Source organism: Heloderma suspectum, chromosome 3 (genome assembly GCF_057233095.1).
Source record: "Heloderma suspectum isolate Gila_16-S chromosome 3, 16-S_ref, whole genome shotgun sequence".
Classification (NCBI taxonomy): Eukaryota; Metazoa; Chordata; class Lepidosauria; order Squamata; family Helodermatidae; genus Heloderma; species Heloderma suspectum.
The window spans coordinates 200,765,887-200,784,660 of record NC_139460.1 but is presented as its reverse complement, the minus strand read 5'-3'; the positions used below and the strand labels follow the sequence as shown (position 1 = coordinate 200,784,660).

Below are 18,774 nucleotides of genomic sequence, written 5' to 3'. Positions count from 1 at the left end.
GTTTTTAAATATTTCAAGCTGGGCTTAAAAAAACCCATTGGAAATTCCTAAAAGTATTGGCCAGAATCAAAACAAATTGGCATCTTGTTGCAGCACAGAAAACAAACTTTGCATGAGTAAACTGGATAAGAATGGTAACAAATCTGCATCAAACATTATCACAATGCTATAGGTGAAACAATTCCACAAGGAAATAGGATATGCCCTGGCATGCAATTCAAGCAAATGGATGTGAAATACCGATATGAAATAATGAGAGCTTGTAGCTTGTGGGGAGATAGGGAATGGTGCAAAATGCAAAATAATGAATCACACCATGTCTCTGGAATCACACACACACACACACTCCACATTCAGCTTTTGGGGATGCACTAAATGTGAGGGTGACTGACTGCTGCATTTCTCATTTCAAACCTCTGCTTGAGCTCTGACACCAGGGCAGTGTGGGATGTGCAAACAGTGCCCTTTTTCTTCTCCTGCTTCCTCATAATCTTGGGACTCAGAGATCCTGATACTGTGGGCACTCTCCATTTAGGGGCATTAGTCTTGAATGATGGGGCTGGAGGAAGGGCTGGAGCAATGGGTGGTGGCAGAGGCGACACCTGGAAGTTGTTATTGCTGTTCTCATTTTGTAGACTCTTGGTGTCCTCTTCAACTGTAAACTTCTCTGCGGCATTGCTGGATCTCTGGAATTTCAGCCACTCCATCCTGACCCCCCTGGGTTGATAGTTCTGTCCTTTTTTAATGATCCGTCGCACTGGCATGATTTTGTTGGATCTTTTATTGCGCCAGAACATAGCAGTAGAGATCAGGATGGTGATCACCACCATCACTCCCATGACACCAGCTAGCACTCCTAGGGCTTTCATGGGGTTATCTTTTGTTTGCATCAGAAAGGCAGCCATAGGCCCTTTGTGAAGAGTCTGTAAAAGAGTACAAAGAGAACATGTGACTTTGGGGCACAGACAGACTGAACTTTCATTTGTCCAAAATATGTGATAACCAGGATTGACCAACATCCCCAAACCATCCCCAATTTGGCATCTCAAATTCAGATTTAATGCCATGAAGGCTAAAGGCAATCCTTACAGTGTTGTACTGTAGTTATTACATAGTGGAGCTTTTCACCCAAGATGTTACTATAGAGTTTCGGACCATTTCTTTGAAATCCTCTATTCATTGCATGTGGAAGCAAAACCACTGGAAGCCTTGGAATGTGAGGCCAAGGGCATATTTCTACTACTTTTGCATTATTCCATTCTTCCCAAAGGAATCCTGGGGATTGTAGTTTTGTGAGGATGGGTCTCTAACAGAGATCTCTAACAGAGAATTCTCAACAGCCACAAACTACAATTCCCAGGAATCTTTGGGGGAGGCTATCACAGTTAAGATGGTATCACACTGTGATAATTTCAGAGTTTAGGCATATTTTGAAGGTGTTCATTATGGTTCAAGTTGTATTTCAGAATCCCTGAAAAGCGGAACAATTTTTTTCAGAGTGAATATTAGTAATGGGATTTTCTCAGCCTGTTGCTGAATCTCCAGTTTAAAGAATTTTCAGAATGTTGAATCAGTATTTAAATGGCAGAAACTGAGCATGTTCTGTTTTCTAGTACTCTTTTACAGACATTACAAAAACAAAACAAAACAAAACACCCAAATACTTTGAGGCAATGAATCTGAGTTGAATAGGCTGGGTTTTTTTCCCTTTAAAAATTCCAAAAGTGAAATAAGTAGTCTCTCTATATGGCATATTAAGGGCAAATGAATGAACAGGTCATTAAGCATTTAGCACACAGAGTGCCGTGGTGGTCCTCGTATAATTTTCCGGATTTTCCCCTGAGGATGGAGCCTGGATCTTTTCACACTTTTCCAGTACATGATGGTGGAGATCACCATGGTTAAAGAAATGGTGGAAAGGACGCCACTCATGCAAATCCTAAATATTGTCCAGGGATGTTTCTTGAGACCTAAAAGATAGGATTTTACCCTTGATTTGATCTGAAAATGTCAAAAATAAGAACATTGATCAATCCACAAACTACTGTCATAAAAGAAAATAATGATTCCCATGCACACTTTAAATGTAAACTTGGTGTTGAGGTGGCACTTGATGTACCAGGACATTAACAAGAAAAGTGATGGTGGGGTGTAAGCATGATTTAAATAAACTAAAAGACCACCCAGGAAATAAGGATGAATGAGTGCCTGGAGTTACATATAGTAGTAAGAATCTTATTAGTTATACATAGTAATAAGATAAAGAATAAGACTAGAAGATTGGAGAATGAAAACATGGAGTCACAGACAGTGTTCATAGTCATTATTATGTCACTCCTGCCCTCACTTATGTGAATGTAAGAATACTGTCAGGGCAAGACTGAGGTGGTTGTGCCTAGGTCTAAATATGAAGCCTGTGTTCTTTAGCTCAGGGTCTCGGAAACCAGCGGCTGTGGCTGCAGCAGCCTCCCCCAACCTGGCACCCTCCATATGTTTTGGACTGCAACTCCCAGCTTTCCTGACCATTGGTCATGCTGACTTGGGTGGATGGAAATTGAATTCTGAAACATGTGGAAGGCTGAACTAGAGGCTAGAGAAGCTAGAGCCTGAACTACAACGAGCAGAAGGTATTACTCTCTTCAACTGGAAATGGATTCATTAATTTTATCTATAAAATTATTAAAAAATACAAAACAAAACAACAAAAAGCACAGGAGTAAATATCAAAAACAGCCATAAAATCTAAACTCCAAATTTCTAAATGCCTGGGAGAAAAGAAAGATCATCACCTGATGCTGAAAAGACAACAATGTAGGACCCAGGTGAACCTCTTTGGGGAGGGCATTCCATAAACAGAACATAACAACTGAGAAGACCCTCTCTCTTGTAGCTGCCCACTGAATTTCCTTTGGTTGGGGCACCTGGAGGAGGGCCTCCACAGATGATCTAAGGGTCTGAGCAGGTATACACAGGAGGAGATGCTCCTTTGGATATTCTGGCCCCAAGCCATTCAGTTCTTTAAAGGTAAAAACCAACACTTTGAATTGGGCTTGGAAACAGACTGGAAGACAGTGCAGCTGACAAAGCTCTGGCATCAGATGATCACATTGACCAATCCCATTTACTAGCCTAGCAGCACTATTGTGAAGTAACTGAAGTTTCTGAGACATCTTCAAAGGTGGCCCCATGTACAACACATTGTGGTAATCCAACTGGGAGGTTGCCACCAGTGTGCAGATAACTCTGACCAGATAGGATCCCAGCTGTTATATCAGCCTAAGCTGAAAAAAGGCACTCCTAGACACTGAGGCCACCTGTGCCTCAAATGACAATGTTGGATCCAGAAGCACCCCAAGCTGTGCACCTGATCTTTCGGGGGGGGGGTGTGCAATCCCCCCAGAACAGGTAGAAAGACAGTCTCCCATTACTTACATTAGAATCCAGAGTTTTCAGATCCAGAATCCCTGCTAATCACAGGGGCTACCAAGACAGCCTTCTGTGATCCCTCATGTAGCACCAGTTTGCAAGGGGAGCCAGACAATAATCAGAAACACCCTCACACACCATTCCTTTCCAACATGGTACCAAGTACTTTCTGCTTCCTCTCTTGCTACCTGCCAGCTGTCATAATGGCGGGACCAGCAGGAAGTAGATTCACAGTGGAAACCATAAGGAAGATCACAACCTTAGAGATTAACTCTATGTTCCAGCCCAGGTCAATGGGAACATTCTTCCACTAATTTGATTGGTACGGAATCAAGCCTTCCTAGGATTTCTGGGGGAGACTGCAATCCATGTATGCTCTTCAGCTCTCTGAATAAGATTATCCTTGAGAACCTTTATAAGGCACTATGCATGCAAATGGGTCTGCGCAGAGAAAATAGCATTCATGATTAGACACACAATGAGGTCTGTTTCTTCAACACCACTGTGTGTTCATGATACATTGTAAGTATTTTTATGTCCAATGTCAATGAGAAGAGCTGTGTGTAAAACAGCTACTCAGGCATGTGTTTCGACGCAGCTGCCATCTCATTTAAAAGCCTTTCACTGCATGCGTTGTGCAATCCACCCATGACATTGGGACACCAGCAGCTGTTCACCCAGATTACAGCCCATTGCCATGGTAACACTGTACGTAAATGGCCTGGAGTACATAGTGAGGATGGTAGCCATGCATCCCTGCCTTGGAGCAGTAGGAATATCATAGAATCATAGGGTTGGAAGGGGCCTACAAGACCATCGAGTCCAACCCCCTGCTCAATGCAGGAAGCCTGATTCCCAGGTGGTCTCCCATCCACATACTAACCAGGGCTGACCCTGCTTAGCTTCTGAGATCAGACGAGATCAGGCACATCCAGCCCTTTGCTCGTAAGTTCTCCTGCTTCATTACCACAAGATATAGTGATGCCCCCTAGCTTGGGTGTTTGTTTTCTTAAACACCTTGTCTTGGTTACCTTACCTACACTGGGAGAAGGACAGGGCCAGTGTGACCCTGCTAATTCTCCTGGAACTCTCAGTGGCTTTTGACACCATCAGGCCTCGTGGCAGGGCTCGGAAAGGCTGGGCAGCTGCTGAGGGCCCACAGGCTGAGAAGGGCCCATCCCTGCTGATTCCTAAGACCCTCCACTTACCACCACTGCCACAACCTGCTGCCTGGAGAGCTGCATCGGCAGGAGAAAGTGGCCAGTGCAGCTCTTCAGAGAGTCAGCCAGGCCCAAATGCCTGATTCTGATGGGGTCCTTCCTCAGAGCCAGGCACTGTGGTGACTGAAAATGTGTCCCAGGAGATGGTCTGTCCCAGGGGTGATCTCCCAGGGATCATCTCTTCAGGAGCAGCTGCCTGTCCTCTGTTTAGCCAGAGCTAACAGAGGATGGCTGGCTACTCTGGAGGAGAGGTGTCTCAGGAGATTGCTTGAGACATCTCTAGTCTCTGCAGTGACTGGCTCTGAGGAAGGACCACATCAGAGTCAGGCATTTGGTGGGGCCGCAGTGAGATGATGGGTTCAGAGGAGGCAGTGGACGATGGCACAGGTGAGTAGAAAGTGGAGGGGGGAGGGGGAGGGCCAAGCAGTGGTGGTGGGAGAAGATAAGTGAAGGGTGGAGGGAGTGGCAGGGGGAAGGTGAGTGGAGAGGGGAGGGAGCAGCAGTGGTAGGGAAGGTGAGTAGCAGTGAAAGCAAGGAGGGGGTCTTCGGTGGCACCATGCCTGAGGGCACCCAGAAGTGTGGCACCAGCCCTAGATACTATCGACAATGGTATTCTTTCAGATAGGTTGTCTGGGTTGGGAAATGGAGGCAATGGTGGTTTCCATCCTACGTGGAAGGTGATTTCAGAAGGTGATTTTGGGAGCTGCTTAGCCCCATGCATTTACTTAGGGGTCCCAAAGGGGTCCCAAAGGGTTCCATCCCCAAGCTTTTAAAAATCTACATAAATGTGGTGGGGCACAAACTGTGGCCTTTTTTGGACAGAGATATTCTGGCTATAGTCATCTGTGCTCTGGTAAGCTCCCTGTTAGACTACTGCCATGTGATGGATGTGGGGCTGCATTTGACGAGTGCCCAGAACTGCTGTTAGTCCCAGATACATACAGCTGCTATACTACTAACTGGGACCGATAATTGGGAACATATTTCACTAGTGCTTAAAGAGCCATTGGCTTAAAGAGCTGGTCCATATATGAGCACCGTTCAAAGTGTCTTAGAGAGTGTCTACAGCAGTGATTTCCTCTGAGCGGGTTGAGTTTCAAGGGCATTAGGGATACATGAGATTATGGCAATCCAGCAGCTACCCAGAGCTTAACAAGTAAAAACTGGATTTCCTGAGTCCTATTAAAGTCCTATTTTTTTTCCTTAAGTTGGGTTCTATGTGGTATAGTTGCTGTGTGCCCCAACCCCCGCATTGACCTTGGGTATGCTAGCCTGCCCAGGGGTGTGCCTTTCACCATAACTCCAGTTAAGGGGTGTTTCTTGTGTGTTTTGCATCCCTGCACAAACCAATTAGTGTCTACTCAGAAGTAACCCCCATTGTGCTCAATGAGGCTTGTCCCTCAAATGCCTGCATCAGAATTTACATAGATCCCCCTCAACTGAAATAGCGCATTTTAAAGCACTACCTCCCTAAAGGCTGTAAAGCATGATCTCAAGGCTCTGATGCTCTGTTGTTTAGTTTATTGCCTTTGGAAATAACTAATTCAGACCTTCATTCCTGAGCAGCATCAGGTTGGAAAAGGGGCTGGTTTCCTATCCCTTTGTTCCCCCTCCCTGTCCTTCCCAGCATGAACATATGTGTGTCTACTCAGAAGTAACTCCCATTGTGACCAATGAGGCTTGTTCCTGAAATGTGCACTCCCGAAGTTACTGAGATTCCCATGAATTCAAATAACACATTTCGAGAGCCTTAATATCCAATCTTCAAAGCTTTGATTGATTGCAGCAGGGCAGCGAGAACACTGTGTTCCTGTAATTATTGTTTATTTAAGGAAGGAAGTAATGCCAGGGCGGGAGGAGAGAGAGAAGGAAATTGTTCACAGCTTCAAGTCTGGGGGAACGCTGTGTTCCTGTGATGATTGTTGGTTTAAGGAAGGGCGGGGTTTAATGTGGGCGGGGGAGAGAGTGATTTTTGGCAAGACACTGGAAGAAACCTCCCAGGATTTTATCAAAGGAGAAAGGGGGGGAGAGTCTGGAGTGGGGAGCCTCTCTGATTGGTTGAGCAGCCCATGCCAGTCAGATGATGTTCACCCCCCACGAAGTATCTTCTGTGAAGCAACTTATACTGGTGTCGTGCACTCGCTCATGGAGATTTGCGCAGACACAAGCACACCAAAGCCAATCCCTTGAAAAAATCTAGGTAATTTGCTTCTCGTTCCACTGTCGTGGAGAAACCCCCTTACTTATAATGCAGGATGTGACTGCTTGGGACCAGGGTACTTGAAGGACTATCTACTCCCACATCAGCATGCCCATGCACTGGGATCATCTTTGGAAGCCCTCATCGACTGATGTGAAGTAGATGGAAAGTGGGGAGGGGGCTGATTGTGGGACCCCATGTATATAATTCTCTCCCCAGAGAGGGTCACCTAATAGCTATGTTAATGGCGAAGGGTTTTCTGTTTTCTTAGCCCTTTAAACTAGATGAGATATTTTATAAAGCAATCCGTAGGCACCTTGAAAACAATGCAGTGATTACTCAAAGCCAACATGGATTTGTCAAGAACAAATCCTGCCAGACTAATTGGATCTCATTTTTGGATCAGGTAACCTCCCTTGTGGACTGTGGGAATGCCGTGGACATAATATATCTTGACTTCAGCAAAGCTTTCGACAAAGTGCCCCATGATATCCTGATGAGCAAACTAGCTCAAAGTGGGCTAGATCAAACAATTATCAGGTGGATCCACAGTTGGCTACAGAACAGGACTCAAAGCGTGCCTATCAGTGGGATCTTCTCAAACTGGAGAGAGGTAGCGAGCAGGATACCACAGGGCACAGTCCTGGGCCCAATGCTCTTCAACATTTTTATTAATGACTTGGATGAGGAGGTGCAGCGAATGCTTATCAAATTTATAGATGACAGAAAATTGGGTAGGATAGATAATACCCTGGAAGACAGAAACAAAATTCAAAGTGATCTTGATAGGCTGGAGTGCTGGGCTGAAAACAACAGAATGAAATGTAATAGGGATAATTGCCAAGTTCTGCACCTAGGAAAAAGAAACCAAATGCACAGTTACAAGATGGGGGATACCTGGCTCAACAATACTCAACAATACTACAAGTGAGAAGAATCGTGGAATTGTTGTCGATCACAAGCTGAATATGAGCCAACAATGTGACGTGGCTGCAAAGAAGGCAAATACTATTTTGGGCTGCATTAATAGAAGTATAACTTCCAAATCCCATGAAGTACTAGTTCCCCTCTACTCAGCACTTGTTAGGCCTCATCTTGAGTACTGTCTCCCGTTCTGGGCACCACACTTTAAGAAGGATGCAGACAAACTGGAGAGCGTTCAGAGGAGGGCAATGAAGACGATCAGTGGACTGGAAACAAAGCCCTGTGAGGAGAGACTGAAAGAACTGGGCATGTTTAGCCTTGAGAAGAGAAGACTGAGGGGAGATAGGATAGCGCTCTTCAAGTACTTGAAAGGTTGCCACAGAGAGGTCGCTACAGCGAGGAAGGCCAGGATCTCTTCTCAGTTATCCCAGAGAGCAGGACACAGAATAATGGGCTCAAGTTACAGGAAGCCAGATTCCAGCTGAACATAGAAAAAACTTCCTGACTGTTAGAGCAATGTGACAATGGAGCCAATTACCTAGGGAGGTGGTGGGCTCTCCCACACTGGAGGCATTCAAGACGGCCATCTGTCAGGGATGCTTTGACTTGGATTCCTGCATTGAGCAGGGGGTTGGACTTGATGGCCTTGTATACCCTACTATTCTATGATCCTATGATTCTATGCCACTGCGTGTGTGTGTTTTTGAGTTTGCTCTTTTATTGATGATATTTTATTATGTGTTTATTGTTTTATATCCATGTGTGAGTGTGTATGAACCACCCTCAAAATTCTTACTGAAGGGTGGTATTCAATGAATGAATAAATAGAGGAATGCATGGAGGATAGGCTTATCAGTGGTTATTAGCCATGACAGTTAAATGGAGCATCCATTACAGAAGCAATTATTACTACATCCTGAAGACAAACACCATTGGATGGCCTTCACCTTCATGCCCTATGTTTGAGCTTCCAGAGGTATCTGCCAGGCTGCTGTTGCAAACAGAGTGCAGTACTGTGAGAGCCAGGCAGGCTGCACGTTATATTCTTCATGATGAAATCCCCCTAGTTCTCAGAACTCAGAAGGCTTCCTAAAGGATCCCTCCCTACAGGCAAGAAAACCTCATCTGACTTTCCCTGTGCTCTAGAAGAAGAGAGAGAAACCAGGCTCATACTTGTATGGAACATGGAGCCACTAAGCTGGGCTTCCTTCCATTCTTAACTCTCATGAGGCTAATCTTCCCTAACATCTGGAAGGGGGAAGAGCATAAGCTCTCCAAGTCCCTCCACCTTTCTTGGCCTGTGGGGAGGGGCTGTTTAGGAATGTTTCAAGGAGATAAGCAAGCACAGCCAGGCTGCTTTCCAATCCTATTTAAGTGTGGTGTGTAGCCCAGCTCTGACTAGAACTTGTTCTGATCCAGCAAGACAATTCTTACATTTGGGACAGAGAGTTACTCTGATGGATTGTCACCCCTTGTAACCCTGTGTTTCTACAAGATAAGAATCTTACTGACTATGGACAAACCCTAGCAAACTGCTCAGCACACACTGGCATTGCAAGGACCAACCTTCTGATTCCAGGCCACAGAAATCTGGGCTTTCAAATTATCTCATAAAAATATCCGTAATCAAGGACAGGGGGGCAGTAAATAACATATGCTTTTCAGCACATTTTTCAGTGGGTTTGTAATTGATACCACATCCCTTAAAAATAGAATCAGTTTAAATGAAATAGCCTTGGGAATTTTTTTTTTTTAAAATCCCTGCATTGTTCCAAGAGGAAAAGATCTTTTGATGCATGAGACCACCAGACCTAGCCACCAGGCATCCATCTTGAAGGGAGCAGCCTTGTGCTAATTGGAATGGTAAATGTTAATCAAAAATAGGCCTGCTTAATTACTCAATGTGATTAACACTGCTGGACACCTCTAGGTATGTTGTCAAAGAAGCTTTTCCTTCAAAAAGGAAAACAGGACACCAACCTGCAGGAAGCAGAGGGGTGGGGCGGAGACAGTGAAAGAGGAACAGATGCATTCAACTACAGCCTGAGTGCATAATTCAAAGGGGGTGCCTCGTTCACATGCTGTTGGTTTGATCATGCTATTTCCACCGGAAATGTGGCATATGCTGATCTTTTTCCTCCTGAGAAATGTAACTCAACCTTAAAGAGAGAATCCACAGATGGATTCATGCACCATGATTATACAGTGGTAAGTGCAGTTGCAATGAAGGCAGAAACAGGCCAAAATGAGATAGGATCCACAACAGAAAGACAAGGGAATGAAGCTTTAGAAGCCATATTGCTGAGGAAATTACAGGCAGCATAGCAAAGACTAGCAGACCTAAGCCTCAGGTATACCCATGAAGATTACACGCTTTGGCGATAATAAAGCTTGAAATGGGATTAATGGAGGCTGTTTCAAACTTCATCAGCACTCATTTCCAATGTTTATTGAACGGAAAATGATATTCTAAAACAGGTACCTTGCTGTTGACATGAATTGACATGAGACCACCTTCTGTGAACTGGGTCATAACAAAGTTAATGGGCAGAAGGGAATCCTAATATATGAAAGAAGAGCCCATGGAATGACTTACATGTGAACCATCATCACACATATGCATTGTGGACACATGTGAAGGAGCATCTCTTGACTTCCCACATATCACCATGCAGAGCAAAGAAGAAAAGCTGGGTTCTAGCCTAGTCCACCCGGACATACTAATTTTCTATGCTGAGGGAGATTTTCATGGGGAGAGAGGTATTCAAAAACATTTGATTTCCCACCTGCAGCTTGACATGGCACAGCCCAGTCACAGATATATTTTGTGAGACTACTGTTTGTATAGCTTAGCTCTCTGTTACCCAAACTAAACAAAAGTAAACCATTGCTTGCATAAGTTGTCCACTCATATTCCACCTATTCCCTGGGCAACAGCTAAGATACAAGAGGTTCCATCCCCAAGCTGTACATCAGAGACAGGTTGCCATTTCTATCCTCCCACCACCACAGACCTGCAGCCAGCCTAAATGTTCAGGGGTGGGGTGTGCCAAAAAAAAAAGTAGGGGGCAATTTATCTGGTCAGCAGGTCTTCTTAAGAAAAAAACCCTGTAAACTGTTTTTATTTAATCCTTATTTTTGCAGCCATATTGCAATTTATGTGCATTCAAAAATATTCACTAAGCAACTTCAACAGTTGTTATGGTTCTTGCTACCAATTAACAAAAAAGCTTTTAAAAAAATAAAGAATAGGAATTCTGCAGCAGCGATGTTACAGATTTAAGTCATCCCAGTGCTTTTACCCAGTGCCTTTACCCAGTGCTTTTTCTTACTTAGTAAGAAAGGGAAAAGAAAGACTACTTGAGCAATCCAATAGCTTCAGTTTTCAGATGACAAAATTTTCATAGAATAGAATACTAGGGTTGGAAGGGGCCTATAAGACTGTCGAGTCCAATCCCCATTTTTCACAAGGGGAGGATGCTCTGAGTAATTTGACTATGGAAAGAATGAATTCTTTGTCTGAATGTATAACTGTAACTGAATCCAAGCATCCAGTCCAAGTGAACCTACAGGCGTTGTAAAGAACTGCCTTTATAAATCTGAGCAACATGCTCCTTCTTGAAAAAATATATACAACTGTTCACATGAGTCAAAATATTCCTTCATCTGAGGTACAGCCTCAACTGCATGTACTATTAGGACTATGTGGGCAGATTCCACCGCAGCATTACCCCCAAATAATAGCATCTGTATCCTTAAGAAGAAAAACAAAGGCTTTCCTGTTGGTTTTTGACATTTCTGTAATAAATGTAATCATTTGTTTGTAAAAATTTTAGGGGGTCAGAGAAAATTTAGGAGGGGCAACCTGCCCGTCCCTCGTCCCCCCAGCTACAGGTATGCACCACCACCATACCACCCCAGCAGTAGGTCTACTACCACACACATTTTAAAAGAAAAATTCTGGGAAATTAAATGTAATAGTAAAGAAGTTAAACATATAAAAAGAGGAGTTACTCCTACAATGAGAGCTATATGGAGCATGACTGGTTAAATCAAGGGTGAGTTAAGAATGGGTGTGGACTTTTAAGCCCACTGCTGTGTGGCCTCCATGTTTTCTCCTTCTCCACCTTCAGTATTTAGTTGCTGAAATGTGCTCTACTGTGTTAAGCTTCAGGCTCAGAGCCGATGAGAACCTTGCCAAGGTGGCGCTCTGCCTGGCCTGCTGCCCTCATGAAGTGTCTGAGCAAGTGGGTAGTTGGCTTTTCACCAAGCATTATGAAGTCATGCCTAGTTATTCCATACTGAAAAGGAAGTATGACATAATTTAGAGGTATTTTAATAACTGCTAATACATTATAGGCCCGTTTGATCTCCATCTTGCATTCTTCCCCAGATTGTGCCCAGAGCAGATTTCTCATCCCTTCATACTAGTTTGTTTGATTGTTCATAAGATTTATAACTTGCTTTTTGCTGAAAGCCCCCCACCCAATTGCATAAAGTTTTAAAAATAAAAAAGATCAAGAGCCTGTTTTTGTTGTCCACATTGATCGACTGCCTAAATAAGGTGGTCTGCACTAGCCTCTGGAAAATGCTCCGCTTCTCCCATCCCACACAAACTGCCTGCTGCTGGATAAAGAGACAGATAACGCCACCCCGGAAGTAAGCCCATAACCAACTTCCAGCCTCACCCTTGGAGTGTGGCCAGCCTTCACCCCAGAGCTATACCAGAGGAGCAGAGGCAATAGATGGGGCTTCCATGACAGGGTGACCCTCTGGGTGACCCTACTGATAGCCCTGTTCCACACAGCCATCAATCATATTTCAGATGGTGCCGGAATGCAGAGCAGGGCCTCTTCGGTGTGATTTCAATAGATGGGCAGGGTCATGTTGGAGCAGGCAACCATTTAAGTACCTTTTGCCTAAACCATTTAGGGTTTTAAAGACAATAAATAATATTTTTTAAATAATTTTAAATAATAAAGATAATAAATAATTTTAAATAATAAATTTTTATATTTATATAAATATATAAATATTTTTATTTATATAAATTTAAATAAATAATTTTAAAGATAATAAATAATATATTTTTAAAATAATTTTAAATAATAATAAAAGTAATAATAACCAGCACTTTGAATTGGGCTTGGAAACACTGGGAGCCAATGCAGAATGAATGGAGTGGAGTTGCATGCTCAGATTAACAGGTCCCCACTGGCAGCTTCGAAGCAGCATTCTGTACCAGCTGCAGTGTCCAAACACTTTTTAGAGGGAGTGCCACATACACCACATTGCAGTATCTAAACTGGACAGTTGCCAGATCTGCCTTCTTGAATAATGGGTGCAAATGGTGCATTAGCCCAAGCTGAGCAAAGATGCTCCATCCTAGCTACAGCCACCACTTGCCTGTCCAAGAGCAGAGCTGGGTCCAGAAGCACCTCCAAGCTGTGAACCTGGTTCTTGAGAGGGAGTGTACTCCATCCAAGCAGGCAGCAATTTCCAGAGCCGTTTTTCTACTAACCAACAAGACCCCCATCTTGTTTGGATTAAGTCTCAGCTTGTTAGGCCACATTTATTCCATTATGGGCCACAAACACAGACGTGGAATCTCCATTGCCACCCTGGAGTCGGTTGAAAAAGAGAAATTCCAAAATCCATATTGGGGTAATACCTTTATTAGGCCAACTCAAATAAAGGTATTACATTAGAATGGATTTTGGACTGTTTTTCTTTTGGCCAACGAGCTACCTTTGCTTTAATTTTTTTTTTTTTTAAGAGCTAGAGTTGTATGTCACCTGCATATTGGTGACAGTACACTCCCAACCTACAGATAACCTCTATCAGTGGTTTCATGTGGACATTAAAGAGCGAAAACAGTAGTCTTCCAGCACCACCTTCTGGAATCTAGCTTCCAGAAACAGGGTCAGAACAGTGTCACCCAAGTCCAACCCACCCAGCTGATTCAGAAAGATACCACAATCAATAAGTATTTAAAGCCACTAAGGGGTCCAGAAGTCCCAACATAGATGCACTCCCTCTGTCAAGTTCCTGGTGCAGATCATGAGCCAGAGTGACCAAGGCAGTCTCCGTCCCAGAACTAGTTCAGAATGCCAGCTGAAATAGGTCCAGCAGTTGCATCACTGAAGGAATGAAATGTCCAGCTGACAGCGCTCCCTTATTCTTTTCAACCCAACCTCAACATATTTAGTAATGGAGCTTTTGCAATGGTACACATTACAAATCACTCTTTGTTATTCAGCCACTGAGCTTGATCACCCAGTCTGGCATTTCTCTCTGGTATCCTATCCTCTTACCTCTTCTGTGATATCAATCTTCAGGACAGCTGTAGTACTAAATGAAGGAGAGCCCCGATCTTTGGCTTGGACCACCACCGACCATATGCAATCTTTGTTATTGGTGATGTTGTGAATGATGTCCAGGGAGCTTATGTAGGATTTCAACTTTATTTCCCCAGTGCTTTGGTCTATATCAAACACATTGGCTGGATCCGCTTGCATAATAGAGTAGTCAACTATGTTATTGGGCTCTTCAGCATCTTGGTCTGTTGCCTGTTTTTTAGGGTGGAGGGAGGGAAGGAATGATGGAAAAGAAACTTTTATTGAATGTTTTAAAGTTCCCGAGCAGAGGAATTCAGTTAACTATTAGGGACGGTAACAGAATCCACTTCAACAGGATTACACCCTGAGCTTTTTGTGAGAGGTATAACAGCAGCAGCAGCAACAACAACAACAACAACAACAACCAGTACATAAAATCAAACATACAAATAAGTATATCATGACTTACCTCCACTTTCACTGGAGATCCAATTAGCATGGTTTTTTCTTGGATGTTCTCATTGAACTCTGGGGAGTGGTCATTGACATCAAGTACAGTAATGAACACTTCAGCCAAGCTATACTTCCCCTCTGTATCTTCTGCCTTCACATAGAAGTTGTACTTGGAGGTGACTTCTGCATCTAAAGTAGCCCATGGCTGAGTATAGATGATCCCAGTGGATGGGTGGATCAAAAATCTGTAAAACAAAATGGCAAGGATCATGTGTATCAACTACAGGGAACAGAGCAGAGGAAAAGACAGGCCATTTTTTGTTAAGATGTACCGTTTTCAATGTGATTTCCCCTTACTGCTACAGTGGCTCTAGTTCCAATTATGAGTGAATAGCTGGAATTTATGTGTTAATTGATATTAGCCACTTCTCCGTAAAATACTCAAAGTAGCAAACAGTAAAACAAAACAATGAACACAATGCATCTATTAAAAACACTGAATAACAATAGCAATAAAATACCCCTTTCAAATAAAGCTCAGCCATCCAACATTTTCAAAAGCCAGCCTGGATTTTCTAAAAAAAGCATTAACTGGCAGTACAAAGTGTGCGAGGATGGAGTCTGGTATAATTTTTTAGGGTAGTGAGTTCCATAGGGAGAATGCTGATAGGAATCATTTTTATTTTGCTAAAAGATCATTTTTAGCTTGTCTGCTATAACTAAGAGTAAGGGTCAGATGCACCCTAGCAAAGGGCCTTAAGAAAAGGGGAACCTAAGAAAAGAAACTTGGAATGCTTCAATAATGTGCCAGACGTTTCCTGGAACATATTCACTCACTTTGCCAACTGTTGCTTTCTAACTTTGCTAATTGTTGAGTCTGTAAAAGCTTTGCAGTAAAGCAGTCCTAATTTAGAATAATCATATGATTAAAAAACTGCTGTGAATAATGGATATTAGATGCCATATATAGTGATATACTGTGATTGGCCCTCGGGCCAGTTTTTCCTCAGGTATATGAATGTATTGTTCTGGAAGAAGGGTTGTTGTTTTCCCCTTTGTTGGCAGCCAACCTTCATGCATGAACAAAGGATTTGTTTTAACTCAACCTTGACCTCCAGCCTCATTCCTTATTGAGCAGAGAACCTGACAATTTGGTTTTAGAAGTGGGATGGCTGGCACTCCTGGGTAGCCTGTAAGTGGGGATTTTGAACATCAGACAGCACACATGTCATCTAGAGGTAAGAGATCCCCCTTAGAAAATCTCCTGTAAGAGTCATTTCCCCTTAAAATAATATTTGGGAAATGGTTGAGTTATACACATTCAGGATCTCGGGTTGACTATATTGTTGTCTGGTTTTTGGCTTTCAAGCATGTGTGTGAATTACTGTGCGTGTGTGCCTGGAATACGAAACACTGCCGTGGCGAGCCCCACAAGGCTGTGACCTGCCTGAGGTGTGTGGGCTGATGCCCAGGTTGAAAGAGACTGACCCAGGAAGCAGTTCCCTTCGAGAACAGGCTCCTAAACCAGTGGAGTGGTATGGTGTGTTTGTTTGTGCGAAAGCCAGGTGGGTGGGTATTCTTCTCTTTGACAGTCCTAGCCTGATTGCTCAGTTGAGTTGTCAGCTGTGGAGAACTTGGCTGGAACTCCACCATGGGGGCTTTGCAGTCAAAGAGATGGCCACCCGGTTCTCCGCTGGCACAAATTATAAAGATTTATAGTCAGCCAAGAAAATTGCCAGCCGGACAGTCCATAAAACAAATGGTTTTTCTCTGCCATGTTTGGAATGGGTTTACATATGAATAGCCAGCATTGCAATGGCCTGAAGTAGGTTCTTTTGATTTAGCAAAATTAAATTATTTAAAAGGGTTCTTAGAGGACCCCAAGCCTAGGCAGATAGATTATTGGTATTTGTGGAGAGATGTTGCTGACAAACAAAAATTAGACAGCCACATCACCAATCAGTCTGAAAAAGTAAAGAAGTTAGAACAACAGGTGAAAGACATGACTGAAAGTTTTCAAAAAGGAATAGTCCAGAAATGCCACCAAACAAAGAGCCTGTTCCCCCATATGTTCCTCAGTATCCCTCTCTGCCTAGTTGTCCCTTTCAGCCTGAAGAATATCTCTTTGATCTGTGGTCTCCTTCTGCTTATTCTTCTGTTCCTCCTCCTCCTGTACCTTCTCAAGTAGAGCAAGTTATTATAAGAAAAGCTCACACGACCCCCACCCCCCGCCACACATCTCCTCTTGCTCACTCTGTCAGTTCAACCTTGGAAGTTTCTCCCCCTGATTTTTCATCCTGTTCACTGGGTGCACTATCCCCCTCCCTCTCTCTCTCTCTCTCTCTTCCTGATCTATCCCTTCCTGCTTCAGCTGGCAAGCTGAAATTGCACACCGACCTGAAATGCCAAGAATGGCATGGCGAATGGATTATATGGAGTTGCTCCCAGCAGAAAGGAAGAAGTACTGTTTGGTACTAGTGTGCATGTTCTCAAGGTGGGCAGAAGCCTTTCCCAGTCAAAGGGCAGATGCCACCACAGTAAAGAAAATCCTGTTGAACGCAATTATCCCGAGATTTAGCCTGCCTGAAATTTGGAATCTGATCAGGGCACTCACTTCACCGCTAACAGGATAAAGGTATTGTGTAAAATACTGTCCATTGAGTTAAAATTTCACACTCCATATCATCCACAGTCCTCAGATATGGTAGAACACATGAATAACACTCTGAAAAATACCTTGGCAAAAACTGGACAGTCCACAGGCCTAAAATGGCCCCAAGCATTGCCTCTGGCCTTAAGAGAGGTTAGAAACACTCCAAATCATTGAAAAAGTCTCATCCCTTTTGAAATTTTCTTTGGCAGGCCCATGCCAATAGGGTTACATGTGCTAAGCAGCCCCAGCACTGAGGAACCTAATGGACCTGCAGGTGGGATACGTAAAAGCTCTCACTAAAACATTTTCAAGCTTCTACCCACAGACCCAGAAGTTGTGGGGTGAGCCACCTGAAGACCCGTGCCATGAGATTCATGCTGGTGACTAGGTATGGATGAAGAGCCACAGATGAAAGATGTGTTTCCAGCCCCAGTGGGAAGGTCCATGCCAAGTCTTGGCCACTTCACATACAGAGGCCTACATGGATACACTCTTCCCATGTAAAGAAGGATTCCTCCAGCCAGTAGAAAGCAGAGCCAATTCCAGGAGGAGACCTGAAACTGAAAATTTCTTGAAGTACACCTGCTGAGTGAAGTCTTGACAACATAGTCTCGAAGAATATCTAGCTGAATAATAAATATTTTTGAACTTGAATGCCCAGAAATGCTACCTTTTAGAAATTAAAGTGGTCCCCAATAGCTAAAAGGGGGAAAAAAGCCAAAAGCCAAACCCCTAGATGTTAGAAGATTCAACTTCTAGATATTTTTGAGTTGTTTTATAGTCTTCTTCTTGTGTCTGTATTTCACTTAACACTTACTGTTATATATCTTTTGTGTATGTCAGAACTAACAAATACTGCAGTGGTGTCTATTGTCTTTTTGATAATATTAACACCAATCAGTTTAATAGCAGTAGCAAATCTCAAGATTTTAGATTATACATTTTGCTTAGCAATTCTTTTCTTTTGCATATTAATTTTATTCTGTGTTGACAGTAATCTGACCACAGAAAATGTGGGTCTATATTCTGGTGGGGTTGAGTTGGATAAGTCCAGTTGTCAAGACCTGGCATACACACCCTCATCAGAAGTCCCTGGAAGTATTAGCAGAAGGAGCAGGGTTGAAAAACTGTTGGATATGTGAGAAGTGGTGGCGCAAAAAGAACCCCCCACTGATGGGTATTCCAGCTCCCCTAACAAGATGAGTAGAGGTGAGAACATATATTCACAAGGTGGGGACCTAGCCAAGTCAGTCCAAGAGAGGAGCACTTGAAAAGGGTATAGTATGATCATGCTCTAGCCAAGGGTATTCCTTTTGTTGAAGTAGAACCTTCTACAGTTATATTTCCAATATGCTTAGAACACTGCCATGGATCAAGAAAGGAATTAGGGTGGGTTCCAGAAAACCAATGTGCTCACATTCTCTGGTTTGACTCTGAAGATAGGAAATAGATAATTTTTAATTAGATGTGGGGTAAAAAAAGCCACTGTGCTCGAGACACAGTTCTGAGTTTCCCAAGACTTCCTCCTTAAGAGCTGCCTGATGTGGTTTGAGATTTTCT

The 18,774-nt window shown here is 43.4% G+C and overlaps 1 protein-coding gene across 1 annotated transcript in view; it reads right to left on the bottom strand.

Annotated features, from left to right (window-relative positions):
- Positions 1 to 371: 371 nt before the first annotated feature.
- CDHR1 (cadherin related family member 1) overlaps positions 372 to 18,774 on the bottom strand; it is a 90,170-nt gene continuing 71,767 nt past the window's right edge. Inside the window, exons 15-17 of the mRNA XM_084841866.1 lie at positions 14,578 to 14,806; positions 14,085 to 14,339; positions 372 to 923 (exon numbers count right to left, since the gene is read on the bottom strand). Of these exons, the coding sequence (XP_084697992.1) occupies positions 372 to 923; positions 14,085 to 14,339; positions 14,578 to 14,806 (1,036 nt within the window). The remainder of the gene's footprint in view (positions 924 to 14,084; positions 14,340 to 14,577; positions 14,807 to 18,774) is intronic.